This window comes from Stegostoma tigrinum, chromosome 33, assembly GCF_030684315.1.
Source record: "Stegostoma tigrinum isolate sSteTig4 chromosome 33, sSteTig4.hap1, whole genome shotgun sequence".
NCBI lineage: Eukaryota > Metazoa > Chordata > Chondrichthyes > Orectolobiformes > Stegostomatidae > Stegostoma > Stegostoma tigrinum.
In genome coordinates this window covers 17,675,037-17,697,599 of record NC_081386.1, presented here as the reverse complement: position 1 = coordinate 17,697,599, position 22,563 = coordinate 17,675,037, and the positions used below count along the sequence as shown (strand labels likewise).

The window sequence follows — 22,563 nt, the reverse complement described above, 5'->3', positions numbered from 1 at the left end:
ATGGAGTCCATTAGAAGATGAAAATGGGTTGGCTGTGATGAAAGCAGCCAATATGATTGCAAGCCTGAGGTGTGGAAGTGGTTATGAAAGAAGATATTGAGACTCAAATATTGAGTCCTGAAGGCTGCAGGGTCCCAAAGTGGAAATTGAGATGCTGTTCTTTGAGCTTACACTGAGCCTGACTGTTGTCTGTTTTCTTGCATTGAAACAGGCACAGTGAGAGTAGACGAGATAACGAAGTGTGGAGCTGGATGAACACAGCAGGCCAAGCAGCATCTCAGGAGCACAAAAGCTGACGTTTCGGGCCTAGAAACGTCAGCTTTTGTGCTCCTGAGATGCTGCTTGGCCTGCTGTGTTCATCCAGCTCCACACTTTGTTACCTTGGATTCTCCAGCATCTGAAGTTCCCATTATCACAGTGAGAGTAGACATTTCCTCTGGCCACAAAGAATAGGGGACCATGTATTATATGTGGTTTTCAGTACATGCAAGATCACCATTTTGTGTATTAGTACATATAGCGTCCAGTACATGCAAATGCAAGCGAACTCACCTGACAGTCCTGAACTGATTGTCAGCATAATGCTTTGCAAACTCAGCATTATCTAGCAAATGTCGGCCAATTGTGGAATCAGATGTTTCACACTTTTGTGAGTTTTGCAAATACTGGCTGGTTATGATCAGTACGTTGCCTGTTGTGAACAACTGGAGAATTTTGTTATTTGATATGATTTACCAATCTTTGGGACATATGGCCTACATACGTAGCATCACACCATCACTGAAATTCATATACTACATTCCTCGTCAGTGTGAAAAGTTGAACAACTTTTTGGCTTGATGACAGCATCCTGTTAGTGATGATCACAACTAATGTTGTCACTATATAGAAGGAGAATGAGACAAGTTAGCTTTAACTTTTGCTGCACACTTTGATTGTCCTGGAAAGATAAGGGATCTTAGAGATAGTCTTGGTGAAACTTATTCATCAAGTATTGTTACTTGCTCATTATCACATTGCTGTTAACAATCATTGCTGTACACAAACTAGATGGCTGTGTTTCCTACAATGCAACAAAGAGTATACTTCAATAAATATTTCTAGACCTGTAGAGGACATTAGTATGTCCTGAAGTTGAGAAGGGCCCTGTAAAAATGTAATTTTGACTCACGAACTTGACGGAAACGACATGCAGAGATTGCCATTCCCATGGTTCATTTCACGATGCAAGGCCATAGGGTGTGAATACAGGTTAATGATGACCACGTAATACCTCAGATTATACAGTTAAAAATTCCATCACAGAACTTCACAAAAGGAGCCCTATACTCCTTTCTCTTCATAGATTAAAATTTAACCAAGCACTTCACACTAATATCAGCAAAGTGTGATTCTCGCATTGGTCATGGAATGAGAATGTAATTATTTAGAGGGGCAGTGAACTTTGGAAAAAATAACATGATGCCAATTTGTATTGAATTTTCTGTTTATGAGGTTTGAGATTATTTATAAAGGGAATAAGGAAGCTGCTAATGGGGTCCAAATTAGATTTCCTTTAATTTTCAAAGTCGTAATTTCAGACTGTTCTGACCTGCAGGATGGCTACATCAGAATACATCTTAATCAATGTACTTTTGCTGGTATAGAAACAAGAGTTAATCTTACTGAATGTATTTTTTTAATGTAGTTGTGATTTTCAAGGTGTTCTAAATGTTTTTTGTGCTAAGTGTTAGGATATGGTTAGTCATCAGAGTGATATCAATTTCCATACTGGTTAAGATCACTGTGAAGTTCTTGTCTGAAGTGTGCAGATTCTCAGGTTAAAGTCACATTCAGTTGTCTCTCTCTTGAATGAGAGAATGGCCTGTGATCCTTTGAGACTACAGGAACTTTCATTTTTTGCAAGTGTTAAAGGCTCAGTAAGTCAATGTCTTTGAAGCTCCTTTAGGAAGTTGACTGATATTAAGGATGAAATTTAACGTAAGCTCTTGCCTGCCAAAGGGAGTGCCGGCAATGGACCTGGGATAGGAGCAGCACTAGGGCTTCAGACTTGCCTCACTGACAAGAGCCATTACCACCTTTCTTCTAAAAGGCCCACTGTATTATATTCCAATCAGGCACTACATAGGGCAGCGATCAAGAAGATGTGGGTGGGATGGAGGTTCCACCCATTGAGAGCATCTGGCCAATTAGAGACTGGCAGCTCAACATTGTTTGGCCACTGGTTGGTAGTGGCTGCTATTGGCAATACAGCCCCCATGTCCAGGGTTGCTGAAGGATCCAGGTCACAGATGAATGATGGTTGAAGAGATATTGTGGGGTAGACTTTGAGGAGACAGGGTATCGGCAGCAAGAGCTGGGGTTATGTGTATCACTCACTAACCTCAGTCTTTCTCAATACTGGACTTTTCAATCAGGCACTGAGCAACCCCAAAAGGGTTTACTTCTTGGGCTTCCCACATGGCGAGACCCCTGCTTACTTTTGATTCCCAGCAGCACTGAGATCAAATGTCAGCTTTTGTGCTTCTGAGATGCTGCTTGGCCTGCTGTGTTCATCCAGCTTCACACTTTATTGTCTTGGATTCTCCAGCATCTGCAGTTCCTATTAGCACTGAGATGAGGTCCTCAAATGGGCATTAGCTGCCACTTAAGTGCCTCAGTTAACAAAGAAAGTCTTCTTGCTACAGACTTAATTGCAGTAAAAGCACAAAAATATTATGTCTCCCCTCCCCCCACCAATCCGGCTAGATTAAATGCTGTCATCAAGGGAGTAGGCATCAAATTCTACCCTCAGTTTTCCATAACTCTAATAAGTATCATGAGCAGTCTGGGTCATATAATTTGGATGCTGCATTGTAGCTATTGAAGAGATCAGTTGTAGACTGTGTACAATATCCCTGCAATAGTTGTGATTTGGAGGCTTTACAGCAAGAATGGAGCAGATTGACGAGAACAGTGGTTTGTTTTTTAAAATTCATTCATGTTATGTGGGTGTCGCTGTATGGGCCCAGCTTTTATTGTCCATCCAAATTGCCCCTTGACAAGGTGGTGGTGAGCTATGTTTCTGAACCCCTGCAGTCCTCTTTGGTGTAAGTACACCAGCAACAGTGCTTTTGGGGAGGGAGTCCCAGCCACAATGAAGGAATGCTGATATATTTCTGTTGGGGTGGTGAGTAGCTTGTAGGGGATCTTGCATGTTCCCATCTATCTGCTTCCCTCCTTCAGGATCAAGGTGGTCATGGGTTTAGAAGGTGCTGTCAAAAGAGTCTTGGTAAATTTCTGCAGTGAATCTTTTACATCGTACTCACCTACTACTAAGCATCAGATGTGGGGAAAGTGAAAGTTTGTGGTTATGGTGTCTGAAAATATTAAACATTGGATGGAGATAGTTGGATGGAAGTCCTTGTGAGTATTTTTTATTTATTATTGTGGTTTGAATCATGCATCTGACCAATCAGTAGACTCCCATAGCTTTGGCATGTCATCTATTGTCAAGCACCTTCCAACTAATTGGTTGCCAAGTAACTTTGACCTGGCCACTCTTAACCAGGACAGAGCCAGCCTATTACCAGATCCAGAGAAGAGTACATTCAACTCAAAATGTTAACTTTGTTTCTGTCTCCATAGACACAAATAGACCAGCTAAGATTTTCCAGCAGTTTCTGTTTTTACATAAAATAACTTCTGGTTAATTTGAAGTGAAGGATACACTATTGAGAAATGAAGAGAACTCTGGTTTCTGAAGCTTTGCTGTTTGAATTTCCCCCCACTGTAATGTGAATATTTCCCTCCTACATCTGTAACCCTGCCAAAACCAACGCCACCACACAACCCCTCACCAACCTCACACCCCCAACCCCTCACTACCACTATCACCATCTCCAGCACAACCCCACTCCATCATCCTTGGCCCCAACCACTCTCTCAGCCCCAACATCACCACCTAACCACGCCAACTAACTTTTCAGCACCCACCAACACAGCTTACCCCTACATCCACCTCCATCCCTAGCCTTCACAAACACACCTCCCTCACCAACACCACTACCACCTTCCTACCAGCTCACTACCACTCATTTGATTAGCTCAGTGTCTTGAGTTACTGAGTCCTTACTACCAACACTGGCACTAGGGTAACATGCAGGACAATTTTAATCTTTTTGAAAGGAATTGAATGAGAATTCGGTTTATGAATGGAATTCAGATAGTAGCAAAGCACGGAGATATTGGGCAGACTTACTGCTTCACCTAAGTCAGCATCTTAAAATATACATCTCATCATCATCATCTTAATAAGAAATGTTGAAGGAAGCCTGGTGGAGTTGCTCTGAGGTGATTCCTTTTATTCCTAGTCTTACAGAAGAGAAGTTTCTTTGCTGTCTACACTGCTTCACACAGATTTTAATAAACTGTTCGATGCTAATATGTGGAACCTTAACCAGGATGGTGCAGACATATATTGGGCCTGTGCTTATCTCTGTCAACCCATTCAAACAAATGCCCTACTTTGGAGAAAAGGAAATCGAAATGTATCAAGGAGCGGTGAGTATACTTAACTCGGCAACAAGTGGGAGATTTGAGGAAAAAATTGGCAATAACAGTTGCTCGGGTGAAAGATGTGCCACACTGGCCAAGAGGAGCCCCAGATTAGGGCCTGGCCAGGACTATGCTACATGCATCAGAATTGACTTCAGTTCCCCGAAGCAGCAGAAGGGAGGGCAGGCACAGTTCCTGCTTCTACTCCTAATGTCTGTACAGTGACCTGTGTTGGAAAGTAGTTAAGCATGTTATACACTGCGGGACTTCTGCTGCTCATAGTAAAGATTTTTGCACATACTCTAAACATAGCTGAGACTTGTTCAAAATAGTAGGAATTGTCATATTATTTGGCTGATGGTGTCACGTGCGAAAAGACAATGCAAGGCAGTCAGGGATGCTGAGTGTCAAGGTAGGCTCAGAGTGATTGCATGCAGTGATAGCAATCAAAAAGCCTGGAGGTGAAACCTGATCTAATCCATGAGCTAGGCGCATAACCCTGTGTGCACAGTGTCCTTGCTACAGCCTTACAATGATGGTTGCCAGTGCTGCAGTGGAGTGCAGAAGAGCCATGAGGGATCTTATGGCTCGCACATGTCAAATGCCAATTTCTGTGAACGTAGGGTGTATGTGGTCAGTGCCCATGGAGTATGCCCTGAGATGTTGGGACCCGATGTCCAACATGGAATTCCTTCAGTGCACACGATGAGCTGAAGTTACCAGGTATCTGCTGTGATATCCATGTCGCAGATTATCAATATCTAGCTTGTTCAGCATGTTTAGTAAGATTGGAAGCTGAATATTAATGAGGTGATTTGGGTGCTGCTAAAGCATCTAACAAGATGTAATACCCCTTAAATGGCAACTCACTGATGCCTACCAAGAAATTTGTCATACCACTCGGCAAATGCTTAAAAGGTGCAGAACAAAAGCTCCCAGTGATGAGAGAGGCTTCACCAGACTTCTCACCTGATTCTTCCACAAGTTTTACCATAGCCCACATTACTCGGGCCTCCACCCATGGTTTTGTCTTGAGTTTGTAAGTAGCAGTTCAGTTTTAATTATCTACATGTGCAGCAACTTAAAATGATCAGCTTGGGGCGGCCATAGAGGTTGCTACTTGGCTGTGCAGTTTATAGGGATTATTATTGAGCAGTGTGTACCCTGTAATATTACTCCAGCTGCTTCAGAATATCTGTTTTTCAAGTAATTACATGCTATTTTCTTCAAACCTGATCAAGTCATTTGTAGTGACATCTTTCATGCATCGTGACACATTATAAGGTGACTGGAAAGCTTTTTGGGCTCTTCTCAACATAAGTAGAATGTTGTGGTTTTGAGGATAGAGCCTACCTGACCAGGTGGTTAAGAATATGTTATGCACACTTGCCTTTATTGCACAGACCATGGAGTGTAGGAGTTGAGACATCATGTTGGTGTATCATGTATCATCATGTCGGTGAGGCCACTTTTGGAGTACTGTCTACAGTTCTGCTTGCCTTGCTATAGGAAGGATATTATTAAATTGTGGAGGGTTCAGAAAAGATTTACCAGGATGTTGCCATTACCGGAGGGTTTGAGTTATAAGGAGAGGCTAGATGGGCTGGGACATTTTTCTCTGGAGCATAGGAGGTTGAGGGATGACCTTTTAAAGATTTATAAAATCATGAAGGGCATAGATGAGATGAATAGCAAAGGTCTTTTCCCTGGGTTGGGTAATTTAAAATTATGGCGCATATTTTTAAGGTGAGAGGAGAAAGATTTAAAAGGGACTTGAGGGGCAACTTTTTCACGCAGAGGGTGGTTCGTGTGTGGAATGAACTGCCAGAGGAAATGGTTGATGCAGGTACTGTTACCACATCTAAAAGACATTTGGATAGGTACATGAGTAGGTAAGGTTTAGAGGGATGTGGTTCAAGTGCAGCAAGTGGGACTAGTTTAGTTTGGGAAACTTGGTCGGCATGGATGAGTTGGACTGAAGGGTCTGTTTCTGTGCTGTATGACTCTGACTGAATATCCAGTGTGACAATATAGTCACTGACATTCTCTGTTTAGTCTCACACATGAAAGCTCAATGGAGCGAATAAGAGAGGACTATCAATATTGATGAAATCCTATTCCAAGTCAACGTGGGCAGAAAAAATAAAGTAGAATTCATCTCAAAGAATATTTTAAACACTGTTGTGGAATGGGTGAAAGTTGTTCTACTCAAAATATAGTTTACCAGTTTGAAATACAAATTGGAATGAATTTGTTGATTAAAGAACACCTCAAAATAGATACTTGGGGAGGAAAAGTCATGTAAGCATGTGGGGAAAGAGCAGGGGAATGGAACTAATTGGATAATTCTTTCAAAGGTGTGGTACAGGCACAATGGGCATTTCCTTCGAAATCATCTGGATATCTTTTGTTGATGATGCACATTTATATTTTTCTATTTCCATCCCTTACTCCTTCCTATACTTCCAAGATCCTACCATTGTAACTTTGTCAAATGCTTAACTTTGCTTATCTTAATTCATTCTCCTAACCCTGCCAATTGCTCATTGCTGAATTGTACCATTTCAACTTACTCAAATACTTCTTTTTCTGTTTTTTGACATACTTTCCCATCATGCAACACAAACATGGGCTACTTAAAATTCACTGCTTTAGTTGAATGGAATTGAAATGACTGGATTATCACCTTGTTGAAATTACTGAGAGGAAAAGTAAAGTTGCCACAGTTTCACTGTCTCATTAGAGAGAAATTAACTGGTGGTGGTTTAACCTGAGAGTCACCACGCCTCAGGTGAAGGAGAGATTGAGAAGGAGAGTCCTTCCTGATAATCTCAGCTAGTGCAGGAACTGAATCCAAGCTGTTGGCATCGCTATGTATTATAAACCAACCACCCAGTCAACTGAGCTAACTGACTCCCAGTGGAGAGGATATATTAAGAAACTAGGCCTTGATTTGTCACAGTTCAGTTGCAAGAGTTTTTTAATCAGCGTTCAAGATCAGTGTTCTTGACTTGTTAGGTCTTTTGAGTTGAAGGTCCTCTTTGACCTAAGGCCCTTTCCATATTAAATTTGTAGTCTGGGCCTCCATCACTTAGTATCCTCCATCTAATTAAGTCTTGAGTGGGCATGCTTGCGGACTTTCTTCCCATCAGGATGCTAATTAAGGCTAAATGTTGGTGATTTCTACCAGGTTAAGGCCCTCATGCTGCTGCAGCTGACATTCACTGAGTTACCACATAGCATGATATTAAATTCTGCCATTGTTTCCCAGTCTTCATTTCCTTCAGACCATGCTATTTAAGCCCAGCTTCATTTGTTGGTGACTGGGCGCCATGGGAATTGTTTATGGGAATTGTGTCTTCCGTATCTTTGTTCATCCATTAACATTGCCTCTTTCCCCATAATCTAGGCCCCATATGAAAATCCACCTCACATCTATGCTCTGGCAGATAACATGTATCGGAACATGATTATTGATGGGGAAAATCAATGCGTCATCATCAGGTAATCCAATGTGTATACTTTTTTTTGCGGCTGAGTAAAACATAATGTGAGAACTTTTTCCTGTTGATTTGTAACCAACTAACTCAAAAGTTATCTACTGGGTGTTTTTTTCTAGCAGCCTTTCTCTCTACATGACTCATTGTTTTTTGACGTGACCCAACACTTAACAGCTACAAAAAAGCTTGGTTTCCTCACAGTCAAGTTTTTTGCAGTGACATAATTGCTGTATTTTATGGGGAATGAGTTTTCTGTTTGCATTATGCAAGTAATCAATGGTAATGTATAATCAATAAAAATGCTTGCACCTAGGAGATTTCCTGGTTACTTTGTTTCCATTCTTGATGCAAAGGAGCTATTTTGTTTCCTTTGTATTTTTCTTTTTATGGGCTTTGATTAATTATTCAAAGCTTTAATTGTTACCACAGTGCATTTGAAGAGAACACCTCCCAGGCTTTCATTCTGCTTGAATCCGATTCCTTTTACTCTAGAGCTGTCCTGGAGATCGGTTTCTGTCAGCATTTACACTGCACCTGATTTTTTTCATTACCATGGAAACATTTTAGCCCCAATGTGGTGAGTGTGCATATCTACACTCATACGCTCAAATTGCTGCAGGATTCAGTCAGTGATGGGCAAGGCCAGTCTAATCCAAGACTGCCCATTGCCCCAGATTTACAAAGTCAATTATAATGAAACATACGCTGTGCCCTATTCTGTCCAGCTGTGAAAAGTGGCACAATGTGAGACTGGAGAAATTGTGTGCTTGTTAATTATAATGACAATGTGTGCATTGTTTTGAAATTTATGGGAAGCTCTTTTTTTAAGATCCTTGAAATAGGAGGCACCAACTTTGCCCTTGTGGGAATTGATGACTTGCTGTTGAAGACATAGAGTTGCATGAATGTCTGTATGAAATCAGTGTGTCAGCCACTGTTGTTTGTATCATTGTGAAAGTGTACCAAACAATGATGTAACTGAATAACCTGTAAAAATTCCACAGTCACAGATGTCACAGACAGACAGGGTAGTGAAGAAGGCGTTTGGTACTCTTGCTTTTATTGGTCAGTGCATTGAATGTAGGACTTGGGAGGTAATATTATGGCTGTACAGGACATTGGTTAGGCCGCTTTTGAAATACAGCATTCAATTTTGATTTCCAAACTATAGGAAGGATGTTGTGAAACTTGAAAGTGTACAGAAAAGATTTACAAGGATGTCGCTGGGGTTGGAGGAATTGAGCTATAGCGAGTGGCTGAATAGGCTGGGGCTATTTTCCCTGAAACGGCGAAGGCTCGGCATGACTTTATAGAGGTTTACAAAATATTGAGGGGAATGCATAGGATGATTGTCCCAGGTCTTTTTCCCAGGGTAGAGGAGTCCAAAACTAGAGGGCATTGACTTAAGGTGTGAGGGAAAATACATAAAAGGAACCTAAGAAGCAACTTTTGCCCCACAGAGGGTAATGCATGAATGTAATAAACTGCCAGAGGAAGTGGTGGAGACTGGTGTAAGTACAGTGTTTAAAAGGCATCTGGATGGGTGTATGAATAGGAAGGTTTACAGGGATATGGGCAAAATGCTGGCAAATGGGACTAGATTAATTTAGGATATCTGGTCAGAATGGACAAGTTGGACCAAAGAATCTGTTTCTGCATTGTACAACTCTAATTTCGCGGTGACTAATTTTGGCTAAAGATGGATGGGAAGTTGTGTGATCATGATGACTTCATTAGTGGTGTGTATGAGTGATAGGTCATGAGTTAAGACTCTTGTTTTTCGGCTGTAACTTGCATGGCTTCTCTCTGAGGCCTGGCGGTTTTCACGCTGCATCTTACCAAACCCACCTAAGAAAACACATATCCTGGCCCTGTGGTGCACATCTTATCTGATTCTAGTCCCATTCTACCATTTGTCTTGACTCTTAACTGCAACGAGCCCCTGACTGATTGTGTCCAAGCCTGATATCAGAGGCTGCCCTTAACTTACTATGCAAAGTCACCTTGAATGAAGGCTATCTCTCTTGACTAGACTAAGGACTGCTGATAACCATGAAAATCTTGCTGGCTTTGTGCCTGCAGTAAATTACGTGGCAATTGTCAGCTTGGTATCTCCGGTTAAGGAGCAAGGTGGCACGGTACTCAGTGGTTAGTACTGCAGCCTCACAGCACCAGGTTCGATTCCAGCCTCTGGAGACTGTATGTGTGATGTTTGCTCATTCTCCTTGCGTCTGTTTGGGTTTCCTCTGGGTGCTCTGGTTTCTTCCCGCAATCCAAATTTGTGCAGATTAGGTGGATTGGCCCTGTTAAATTGCCCCTTGTGGCCAGGGATTTTTAATAACTGTATTCACAGAATGAGGGCATTACTGGCTAGGCCAGCATTTATTGCCCATCCCTAATTTCCCAGACAGCAATTCGGAGTCAACCACATTGCTGTGGGTCTGGAGTCACAAGTAGGCCAGACCAGGTAAGATGGCAGCTTCCTTCCCTAAAGGGCTTCAGTGAACCAAATAGGACTTTTCCCCCCCAACAATCAGCAATGGATACATCAATAGATTCTTAATTCCCGATATTTATTCAATTAAAATTCCACTGTCTACTGTCGTGGGATTTCGAACCCAGGTCCCCAGAACATTAACGGGTCTCTGGATTAACAGTCTAGTGATACTACCACTAGATCATTGCCTCCCCTTTGTGCAGGTTAGATTGATTAGCCATGGGAATTGCAGGGATACAGGGACAGGATGGGGGATTGGGTCTAGGTGCGATACTTTTCAGAGGGGTCTTGTGGACTTGATGAGCCAAATGGCCTGCTTCCACACCATAGAGATTGTGTCTGAAGGCAGGGCAAGGATGCTGTGAGCAGCAGGGTACGCTGAAAATGAGTGAGTGCTAAGAGAGCAAGTAAACAGCCCAGAGATGCAGTCTAGTCCAGTCCATGAGCTGAATGTGTCCCTGAGCCCAAAGTGCAGTCTGAAATGCAGCTTTGAGGTACAGAGTAAGTGGATTGGAGATGTGCCATGAGGGGTCTTAAACCCTTGCACATGTCAGGTGCCATGGGGTTTATGTGGCCAGTGCCCCTAGAGCTTAGCCTAATGTGTTGGTACCTGGTGTCCAATATGGAGGCTTCTTGGAGTACATAGCAGGCTGAAGTTGCCAGGTACCTACGTTGACTTCCCGGTGAGAATTCTTGGCATCTAGTTTGCTCATAGCAAGTGATACGTTAGGAAGCTCCGCATTAATGATACAAGATCTGCAGCTATTAAGCCATTAACAAGCAATAAACCCCCTTAATGGGCAACTTACTATTGCAGGTGACAATATTGCCTTAATAGCTGTAATTCAGTTAAAAGATGAGTTGTTCTCGAACATCGACAGAGACCTCGCTGGACTTCTTGTATGATCCTGCCAGATTTCTTTGCCGTAGCCCACATTGTTCAGGCCCTGGAAGATTACACCTGAAACTTTTATTTAATCCCTTTGTAAATCAGTGTTATTTTTTATGCTCCCTTTGCCCCTCCTTTCATAGTTCAATAAAAAGAAAGATTGCTGTAGATTTCATTAAATGCTTTTGAAAACATCACCTGAACTATTTTCTTCAGCAACATCTGCATGCAGTGTTTGTGTAAATAGTTATCGACCTGAACCATTGGACTGGATTTTCAAGGGGTGGGGGGTGGATGCCAGGATGAATGCTAGGCCCTGACCCATCCCTCTTACAAGGCAATTTTCAGGTGCACGTGGCACAATTGATTGCAATATGGCTTTGGTGCCAAATTAGTGGCAGCAAGCAACTCCTGCAGCATGTCAGGCAGCAGCAATATTAGAGGTTGCTGCTACATTGCAAACTGGAGGCAAAAACCCAGGAGGTCAAACATAGTGGAGAGTAGCCATGGCGGACAGGTTAGAAACAAGTGCTTGTGCTAGCACTAGTTGGCTTCTACACATTGATGAACAATCATCAACTCTGAAGAGACTTACTTGGGCCCCATGGAGAAACCCAACAACTGTACATGAGCAGACTGTTCTGCCTAGCCAACAAAAACATTGAGAATTACAGTATCAAGCACAAAAGGTACTGAACAAGTTCAAGAGCAGTTAATTGATGACAATTGATGTGGGATTGCAAAACGCACCACATCACAAAAACCCTGTCATTCCTTTAAAAATGGAAAACTGGCTTGGGGTCTCAAGGACAAACTCTGAGCACACATTCTGCCCCAGTTCCCTAACCCTTTCATAATCCAGCCTGTTAACTTGATTTTCTCTCCACTGATGCTGTCTGGCCTGCGGAGTATTTCTAGCATGTTCTAGATTTATTTCAGATTTCCAGCATCTGCAGTATTTTGGATTTATATCGATGCAGTTTTTCTGGAGCTTTTTATGCTGTAGTGCCGATGGACATTTTTCTGAGAGGTCTAATGGTGTAATAATGAACACCCCAGAAAAGGAGATTTTGAAAGGGAGTGGTGGTAGAAATGGAGCAGCGTGGAATGAAAGGGAACCACTGGGTGTCAGCAGCATGAAGGCTAGACAAAGAAGTTGGAGATCAGTAATGCAATTGTACATCAGGTTAGGTGAGCAATTTGAAAGCAGCAATTCATTGGAACTATTCATAGAATCCTTACAGTGCAGAAAGAGGCTATTCAGCCCATCACATCTGGACCAACCTGCCAAAGAACATCCTATTCCCATAATCCTGCATTTCCTGTGGATAATCTGCCTAGTCTACATATTGCTGGACACTGTGGTGTAACTTGGCATGGACGACTCACCTAACCTGCACATCTTTGGACTGTGGGAGGCAACCAGAGCACCCTGAGGAAACCCATGCAGGCACAGGAAGAACGTGAAATCTCAACACAGACAGTCACCCAAGTCTGGAGTTGAGTGCCTGAATTGTTTTGCGTAATTGAAAATTTGCTGGCTCCCACAATGATGACACCGCAGTTGATCTGTGGGTGTTCTATTTCAGTCTTCAATCAGATGCCACGTTTTTGATTGACATGACTAAATAAATTTGGTCACTATTCTTAATCTGTCTGCTTCTTCCTTCTGACCCTCCAGTAAAGTATTCCATACTTTTCATTAAATAATATTTCCAAATATTTGCAAGTTTTTTGTTTCAGCTTTGAAATTAGCTTTGCAGGATTACATTTCTGTCATTTAAGTCATTCCTTTTTGTAAAGTCTTATTTCCACTCCAAAACCAGCAAGTTTAATAACATCTTACAAATGGGCCTCCTTCATTTCTGCAGATACCATAGAAGATCCAATCGTGATTTTATTTGTGTACAAAAATCACAATGAAATGAATGAAATGGAAGCCATTTAGCAGAATTCTGATTTCTATAGTAGGAAAGCTTTTTGGGTGTATTGACAGAGGAAAGGGTGAGAACAGGAAGTCATGCACTGAAGATCAGGATGTGATTAATGCTGTTCAGTCATATTGTTCAGGAATTCTTACTATGCATGAGTTTGGAGCAGTTTACAGGGAAAAGATTTTTAGAAGTGGTTTTGCATTTACGAGAAATTTTAAATGAAACATGAGTAAGAAATCATTCCCAGCATTTTGAAAACTTACCCAAATCATTTGACGCCAACAGAAGACTTGATAATGTAACATTTACAACTTACAAACTGGCTGAAAACAGGAATTGAAAACATCTAATCACAGCTCTGCTGTATCAGGTTGTTAAGTAATCAAAGTGCTTGGGCTGATACAGGGCTTTATCATGTTGGTGTGCAGCAAATTTTCTTAGGGTGTATACGTCAACATGCAAACGGGGAGCAGGTTAGCTACGCAGCTAAAGTGTCTCTTAGAATTGTGGCAACAATACAGGTTCAATTCCTGTAATGCCCAGGTAGATTTGGAACTTGTCTTTTGCATCCTGCCCTGGAAGGGGAAAGCATTGGCAAACCCACCACCAACAAAAACTACCAAAGAAAATGTTTCAGGCTGAAGCAACAGCAGACAGTGAGCAGTGACCCAATGACCCACCTTTAGGTCAGATGCTTGAGGACACACCATTCAAAGGGCAGTAATATGGGCCATTTCATAGCACCAATAGTGTCAGTAGAAATAAGTGAGAATCCATATCGAAAGATTAAAAAAAAATGTTTTCTTGGCTTATATTCCTACAGTTGTTTATTCTGATAACTAAGGGTATAGTTAATAGTGTGACAGCTCAGAAGCAACACCTACCTTCCCACTGAACAACTATTAATGCCAACCCATGAATTGGCTGAGCGGTGGAGTTCCTCTTGAGCGAACTATCTCTGATCACTTGACCTCATCATCAAAAAGAATGTGCATCTTGCTGTACTGGCATATTGTATTTCCCTTCCCTACCCTAATCTTGGTGTGGCAAATGGCATGTAGCCATAGTACACAAACTCAACATGTCATTTCTCTTTGGAGCCAGCCTGCAGACTCTTTACAACAGCAGTCGTGGACTCCACAATGGCCATCAAGCTCATCAAACATAATCAGAAATTGTTTCTACAATAGAACTACTGATGGATTCTGGTCCAGGCACTGAGAACAGTGGAGAAACTCAGCATATCTGGCAACATCCATGGAGAGAGAAACAAACTTAAAATTTTGAGTCTGGTATGACTCTTCTGTTGCTCTACACAAACCGAGACCGGCATGTGTAACAGTGGGCAGTGCAAACACAAGGATTAATCTGTCTTCCTTTTTTCTCTTCAGTGGTGAAAGTGGGGCTGGAAAGACAGTCGCTGCAAAATACATCATGAGTTATGTCTCCAGAGTCTCGGGTGGTGGGCCCAAAGTACAGGTAAAGTGACATCATTTTACAGCCAGATCTAATTCTTTTCTTTTAATTGTTTTCGTTTAATTTTTCATGCCAATATGCCGCTGCGTGGATATTTGCATTTTCCCAGAATTTCATCAAGTTCATGTTGATTTCCTCCTGCCTCATTAACATAGATTTGTCCGGAGGCCAGAAAATGGTAACTTCACAGAATTGCTACGGCACTGAAGGAGGCCATTCAGCCCATCATATCTGCACAATCTCTTCTATGACCATTCTACTGCCTTTTGCTTATAACCTTGTGTGTTGTTTCTACTTCAATAATCTTCCAATGCCATCTAGAAGTTCATCATGTTTGAATCCATCAAAGACTTTGTCGATTATGAATGCTGTGCTCGATAATTCTAAAATGTTCAAGAATATGAGTTCTTGCGGACTGCCTATCAAGAGTTCTCAGCTGCCTGGATTGATTGTGTAGTGCCCCCATCACCTGTATTATTGTGTGGCTGGAAAAGATAAAGTTCATTTCAAGATAATGAGGAAGTATTTCAGACAGAATTTTCTTTGTGTAGGGAGAAATATTTTGTTATAAGGAGGATTTCTTTTTCCTCTGTTGCAGCATATAAAAGACATCATTCTTCAATCAAATCCACTCCTAGAAGCATTTGGGAATGCTAAGACAGTGAGAAATAATAACTCCAGCAGATTTGTGAGTTCCAGAGGCCGTGTCCTATTTTGACTGTTAATATCCTGTGGGTTTGGCTGGCGATCTCTTACGGAAAATCTTCATCTCCAGTAATGTTTAGTGGTTATTTCTGGTTTGATCCTTTTCCTCCAAGTGCTAAATTTCATTTCTGGTTTGGAGCAAGTGAGCATGGTTCTCATTATACTTCATCTCCCAAACATTACACTTTGTGAATTCTTGGCCAGACCAATTTTTTCTGTCTGCAATGCAGCTTGCTCGCGTGAACTTTATCCTCTGACCAACGGTCTAACAAAGTGAACTTTACCCAATGGTTAGCAGCATTTTTATTCCAAGATGTACTTGACCATGCTTCCAGAAAAGAAATAAGGGCAGAAGTAACTATTAGTATCATATAATAATATTGCTGATAACAATTTCTAACATGCAAAGTATTTTCTTAAATCATTGCTTATACTTATAATAAGCTATTTAATTTTGTAATTCTGATATTTTCCTATGAATAGAACAACTGTCTCTTTTGTTTTCTGAGAGTACCAGAAACTAATATGCTGTTTGAAAATTTAATTATGCTTCATTTAAATGTTTGGCTTCATTTAAATGTTTGGAGGTTTACAGCCTGGAAACAGGCCCTTCACCCCCAACTTTCCCATGCTGCTGAATTTTCACATTTCAACTAGTCCCATTTGCCTGTGTATGGTCCATATCCCTCCATATCTATCCTGTCCATGTACCTCTCTAAATGTTTCTTAAATGACAAAATTATACTCGCCTCCACCACGACCTCTGGCAGCCCGTTCCACATACTCACCATTTTCTGTGCGAAAGAAGTTGCTCCTCTGGATCCTTTTATATCTCTCCCCTCTCACCTTAAACCAGTGCCCTCTAGTTGAAGACTCCCCTACCATGGAGAAAAGGTTTTGGCTATGTACCTAATCCATGCCTGTCATGATTTTATAGACCTGTATAAACCTCAGTCTCCTATGTTCCAGGGAAAAAAAGTTCCCAGCCTATTCAACCCCTCCTTTTAACTTAAACCTTCCAATCCAAGTAGCATCCTAGTCAATCTTTTCTGTGTTCTTTCTAGTTTAATAATATATTTTCTGTAGTAGGATGACTAGACTTGCATGCAGTACCCTAAATGGTCTCACCAACATCTTGTAAAGCTGCAACAAGACATCTGAACTCCCTATCCTCAATGCTCTGACAAGTACTCACTTAAAAAATGGTTGAGATTGTGTACTGTATGTTTTTGACCATCAGCAGTGAATCTATATCAATTGTAGGTATGTTTGTATTTATCAACAAAGTCTGTACATTTTCCTGCCAATGCTGTGATAGTAGGGATGGCCCCACATGTAAATAATGTAAGACAAATCAACTTTGATGTAGGCAAAATAAAACGGAAATAATTCAACTCCAACCCTAAGATAACAAGGCGCCAAGCTGGACTAACTTGGTTTACATGTCAGTACCTAATAGTTATCTAGGTCCAATTCGAATGCAGCGTCTTATTGCAATGAAAGGGCTCAGCTGTTAGCCAAGCACTGTCTTCTGAGCAGATCATTTTTATGGCTGAGAGCGTTTGTATAAAAAATGTATGTATATAAATACAGAGGTAATGGGAACTGCAGATGCTGGAGAATCCGAGATAACAAAGTGTGGAGCTGGATGAATACAGCAGGCCAAGCAGCATCTTAGGAGCAGGAAAACTGACTTGCAGGCCTTCATCAGAAAAGGGGGAGAGGCGGAGGGTTCTGAAATTAATATGGAGAGAGGGGAAGGCAGATCAAAGATGGTTAGAGGAGAAGATAGGCGGAGAGGAGACAGACAAGTTAAAGAAGCGGGGATGGAGCCAGTAGAGGTGAGTGTAGGTGGGGAGGTAGGGAGGGGATAGGTCAGTCCGGGGAGGACGGACAGGTCAAGGAGGCGGGATGACTTAGTAGGTAGGAAATGGAAGTGCGGCATGAGGTGGGAGGAGGGGATAGGTGAGAGGAAGAACAGGTTAGGGAGGCAGGGACGAGCTGGGCTGGTTTTGGGATGCAGTGGGGGGAGGGGAGATTTTGAAGCTTGTGATCTCCACATTGATACCATTGGGCTGCAGGGTATCCAAGCGGAATATGAGTTGCTGTTCCTGCAACCCTCGGGTGGCATCATTGTGGCACTGTAGGAGGCCCAGGATGGACATGTCGTCTAAGGAATAGGAGGGGGAGTTGAAATGATTCACAACTGGGAGGTGCAGTTGTTTATTGCGAACTGAGCGTAGGTGTTCTGCAAAGCGGTCCCCAAGCCTCCGCTTGGTTTCCCCAATGTAGAGGAAGCCACACCGGGTACAATGGATACAGTATACCACATTGGCGGATGTGCAGGCGAACATCTACTTGATGTGGAAAGTTTTCTTGGGGCCTGGGATAGGGATGAGGGAGGAGGTGTGGGGGCAAGTGTAGCACTTCCTGCGGTTGCAGGGGAAAGTGCCGGGTGTGGTGGGGTTGGAGGGGAGTGTGGAGCGAACAAGGGAGTCACAGAGAGAGTGGTCTCTCCGGAAAGCAGACAAGGGTGGGGAAGGAAAAATGTCTTTGGTGGTGGGGTCAGATTGCAGATGGTGGAAGTGTCGGAGGATGATGCGTTGTATCCGGAGGTTGGTAGGGTGGTACATGAGGATGAGGGGGATTCTCTTTTGGCGGTTATTGCGGGGAGAGGGTGTGAGGGATGAGTTGCAGGAAATGCGGGAGACTCAGTCGAGGGCGTTCTCGACCACTGTCGGGGGGAAGTTGGGGTCCTTGAAGAACGAGGACATCTGAGATGTACGGGAGTGGAATGCCTCATCCAGGGAGCAGATGCAGCGGAGGCGAAGGAATTGGGAATAGGGGATGGAATTTTTGCAGGAAGGTGGTGGAAGGAGATGTATTCTAGCATCCTTCTCCCCTGCTCAGGCTTAAAGCTGGCTGTACAAACATGAGTGGATGGGGAGGGGGTTACTTTTTTCTGCTCTTTAACCTGATGAACAACAGTAGCCGCCAGCTGGAATTAGCTGCTTTCCTCCCCAGTGGCCCTTTCTTCCCCCCCACCCCAGCTTGGGTGTGTGGAGTCACCGCAATTGTTGCATCAGCTAATACTAGTGAACAACAAAACTCAGAAACTCAAAACTGGGACAATTCATGTCTGTACAGCAGCAGTTTATTCATCTACATTAGGCAATCGAAAGAGTTGAGACAAGAACAGCCTCGAATTATACGCCAAGTTTGTTTCTCTCTTTTGCTTTTGAGGGAGCATACAAAACTACCTTTCAGCATCGTCTCCTGAACTCATTTCTTTACTAGTTTTACTGTAAAAAAGAAATCTTGCTGGTCCTGAGTTACACTCTTTTGTTGAAGTGACTCTCAATAGCCTTTTGAAGGAAAAAGCAAATTGTAGTATCAGTCTCATTATAATCTTGTGCTGTCTTCTCCGACTGGAATCTGATCCAGGTCTGAGGTGAAGATGTTTGGCACCTCCCCGATGAACGTTGGTGAACCAGTGGGTTTATGCAGCTGTCATCAACATCCATGATAACTTCTTTGGTATCAGCCCACAAATTACAGAGCTATTGAATTCAGGTTTCACAACTACCAGGAGTGGTAGTGAAGCTGGATTAACAACCCAGAATTTGATGTGAAACTCTGATTCCACGCTTGTGGTTGACTGTTTGGTGCCTTTAGGGCAACAGGGATGGGTGAAGAAATGTTGCCTCACCTGGGTCACCCACATTCACAAGAACAAGTAAAAATTTAACAAAAGATACGAGATAAGTGAGCACAGTAAAGCTGCAGGTTTAGCAATTCTGTTTCCACCACAAGTTGAGAGGCAATGTTATGAATGAAATGAGAAGGCATAGAGCAGAGGGACTCTTTGATTTAACAACCTGTGCATCATTACCTACAGCTTGTTGCATATTGGTTTCAGTTCCAATACCTAGTTAAAATAAACTGTTTATTGTACAATGAATACAGGGAAAACAACAAAAGATACAGAATATTTTAAAAAGGAATAAAGTTCAAACACAAATGAGGTTTTTAGCAGACTTTGCTGCATATTTAACTGATTGCAGGCAGAGAAAAGAGAATGTTATGTAAACGCTCAAAGGTCGAGTGCATTCTGAGCATGTTTTCAATAACTCAAGTACACATACAGTGAATTGGAAAATGGCAGGTCTGGTAGTGTTGTTGGAGACCTCACCCAGCTTTTTAAAGATCAGAAACTGAATCTAGAAAGTCAGAAATAATATGTTACAGTGTGTGGGTGACTGATGAATCTGCTAGGGGAATCCTATAATTTTATTATAGAGTGCTACGCCTTTAATTATTGGAAGCCTAAGTAAAAGGAAGGAAAATGACGACCAAAAAAGTGGAATGAAATGCAGGAATAGAAAATGTTTTAAAATAAGAGATTGATTGATTGAAAAAGTGCAAATTGTGCACATGGAGAAAAGTAGTCAGCTCAATATATATGTTCTCCATAGAAAGAAGTAATTATCTGTCTGTAAAAAATTGCATGTAATAAAACATCTTTTGGAGGTTATATTTTCCCTTTTACAAGTTTTACTTCACTTGATGTTGATAATGCAGTAAATGGAACCATTTTGAACTTTGGATTTTTAAAGGTTTGCAAATGTGACTATGCTGACTTTAAAAAGTTATAAATTAATGTAACATTGTGAGAAGAGGTTAGCAAAGACACGCTTTGTAAATTCTGAGAGAATTCCAGCGGGGAGCAAGATTCTCAATGTTCATTTGGGGTGGCATTGTGGCTCAGTGTTTAGCACTGCTGCCTCACAGCACCAGGAACTCCGATTCGATTCCACCCTCGTGTGACTGTCTGCGTGGAGTTTGCACATTTTCCCCATGTCTGCTTGGGTTTCATCTGGATATTCCAGTTTCCCCCCACAGTTCAAAAATGTCCAGGTTCGGTGGATTGTCCATACTAAATTTCCCGTAGTGTTCAGAGATGTGTAGCTTAGGTGGGTTATAGGAGGATGGGCATGGGTGGGACCCTCCAAGGGTCAGTGTGGACTTGTTGAGCCGAAGACTGTTCCCATACTGTAGGGATTCTGTGATCTTCTATGATTTAATTCAGAAGGTTATTTCATTTTGAAGATCTTCCATATCTTATCTTTCCAATCTCTCTGAGGTATGCAGGTGCTGGTGCAAGTCGATAGTATGCGTTCCTTGCTTCTCCAAATGAGGGAAGAGATGGACAATAACTCCAGGTCACTTTTGGTCATGTTCTTGTAGCCAGCTTTAGAGTGACTTAGAGTTGTTCTTGGAGGAGATTATTTCTGTTCTTAGTGTGGGCTGATGCTGATAGGACCAGTAAGTTGTTTTTTGAACATGTGTGACTTCCCACAATAGAGGATAGTTTGTGTCCAGTCAGACAAGTTGGTGAGACCTCAGATCAGCGCTGGACTGGCAAGCTCTTGCATTATTCCTGGTGCCCCATCATTCCCTATATGAATCCAGCAATGTAATAGTAGCTCTGTACCATTCCAAATTGCCTTTTTAAAGCCAACGGCAGACTCAAGTTTCTAATTTTTCAGCAATTTGTTTTGCATTTGATCCAACGCCCCAGGGAAAATTTTTTTAAAATCCACTCATTTTTAATCTAGCCCAAATAAGTTGTATTTCCAACATCTGTGCTCACTGTTGAAAATAGAAGATATGCTCACTTGAATTCAACCATATATTTCCATCATTCTAAAAACGAAATCAGACCGATCCCTTATTTCAATAATGGTTTCTGTCCTGAGAGGAAGTTTCTGTTTGCCTTTATAAGCTACACCTGTTACCGAGGACTGATTGGATAACTAGAACTTTATGTAAATCAGTCTAAGACCAGATGCATCTGACCTTTTGCTTGGTTGCAAGGTTATCTTTCAGGAAGGCTCCTGATCATGTCAAATGAGTCTGAAGGAAGGAAATACAATTTATTAATTAGGTGCCTTGAAGCAAATTGCAGGAAGGAAAGGAAAGCATTGTCAAAATTAATAAAGGATGAAGAAGGTACAAAGTCTGCTCCAGCTTGTGTTTGCCAAATGTAAAAGGAAGCGAGGGTTTCAGTGCTATTTCAGACATTTTTTATTCTCTTGTCTAACAGTGAGCTTTGAAAATCAAACCAAACTTAATACACGAGCCTGTCATTTGAGACAGCATTCTTTGGTTAACAGATGATTGGTAAAATTTTAACTGGGAAGGTAAATAATGAAGAAGCTTACTCACCCTTTTACTATCTCTGGTTGGCTGACTGCAATTTTAATTTGGAGTTAAGGGCGCCTACGTAAGGCTCCTGTTTAATTAGACAGGTGAGATTTCAATTATTTTATTGTAGCCCAATGTGCTATTTTAGCTTGAGGCCTAAATAGAAGAGCAATACCTGGTGCCCCACAAGAAAGACTTGAGCCTATATTGCCTCAGGCTTTCTCTCAAAGCAACAGCAAAAGCCCATAGTAGAGCTTCAACTTCTACTGCATCTTTCAGGCCTCAGAGGCAGCCTCCAAGCTAGTTTTAAAGATTAGGAAGTCACTTTTGATGAGCTGGGAGAAGACATGATAATTAGGCCTGGCTGTTAAAATCAGCCAAGCCTCCCTACTCCTGCTCCTGAGAGATGAACATTACACCTGGAAGGAAAAGTCTTTGTCTTTGGATTACACCCCAACACTTCATACACTATTACAAAATCCAATTATAATGGTTTCCACATACCGTTCGGACCAGGCACTACACAGATTTATTCACACACCGTCATTTATAATAGGAAGGAATAAATTGAGGCTGATTAAAATTGACAAGCTTTAAAATGATCCATGGATATTGACAGCCTGTCTGTCAATCTCTGTTAATGGTCACATTCGTAGACATACACATGCATTTTGTAATCACTGCTGGAACCTTACACTTTTCCTCAGAATTCCACCTTTCCCATGGAGCTGCGTCTTTGCTCAGCATCCGTAATGGCTCAGTTAAAATTATAACTATAATTGGGTAGCTCATATGTGGCATGAACTGCCAGAGGAAGTG

The 22,563-nt window shown here is 41.9% G+C and overlaps 1 protein-coding gene across 3 annotated transcripts in view; it reads left to right on the top strand.

Annotated features, from left to right (window-relative positions):
- The window catches only part of myo1ea (myosin IEa), a 140,610-nt gene that overhangs the window by 45,231 nt on the left and 72,816 nt on the right, over positions 1-22,563 (top strand). For all 3 annotated transcript variants that reach the window (XM_048562752.2, XM_048562751.2, XM_048562753.2), the window contains exons 3-6: positions 4,453-4,542; positions 7,946-8,040; positions 14,748-14,835; positions 15,431-15,520. In XM_048562752.2, coding sequence (XP_048418709.1) covers positions 4,453-4,542; positions 7,946-8,040; positions 14,748-14,835; positions 15,431-15,520 — 363 coding nt within the window. The remainder of the gene's footprint in view (positions 1-4,452; positions 4,543-7,945; positions 8,041-14,747; positions 14,836-15,430; positions 15,521-22,563) is intronic.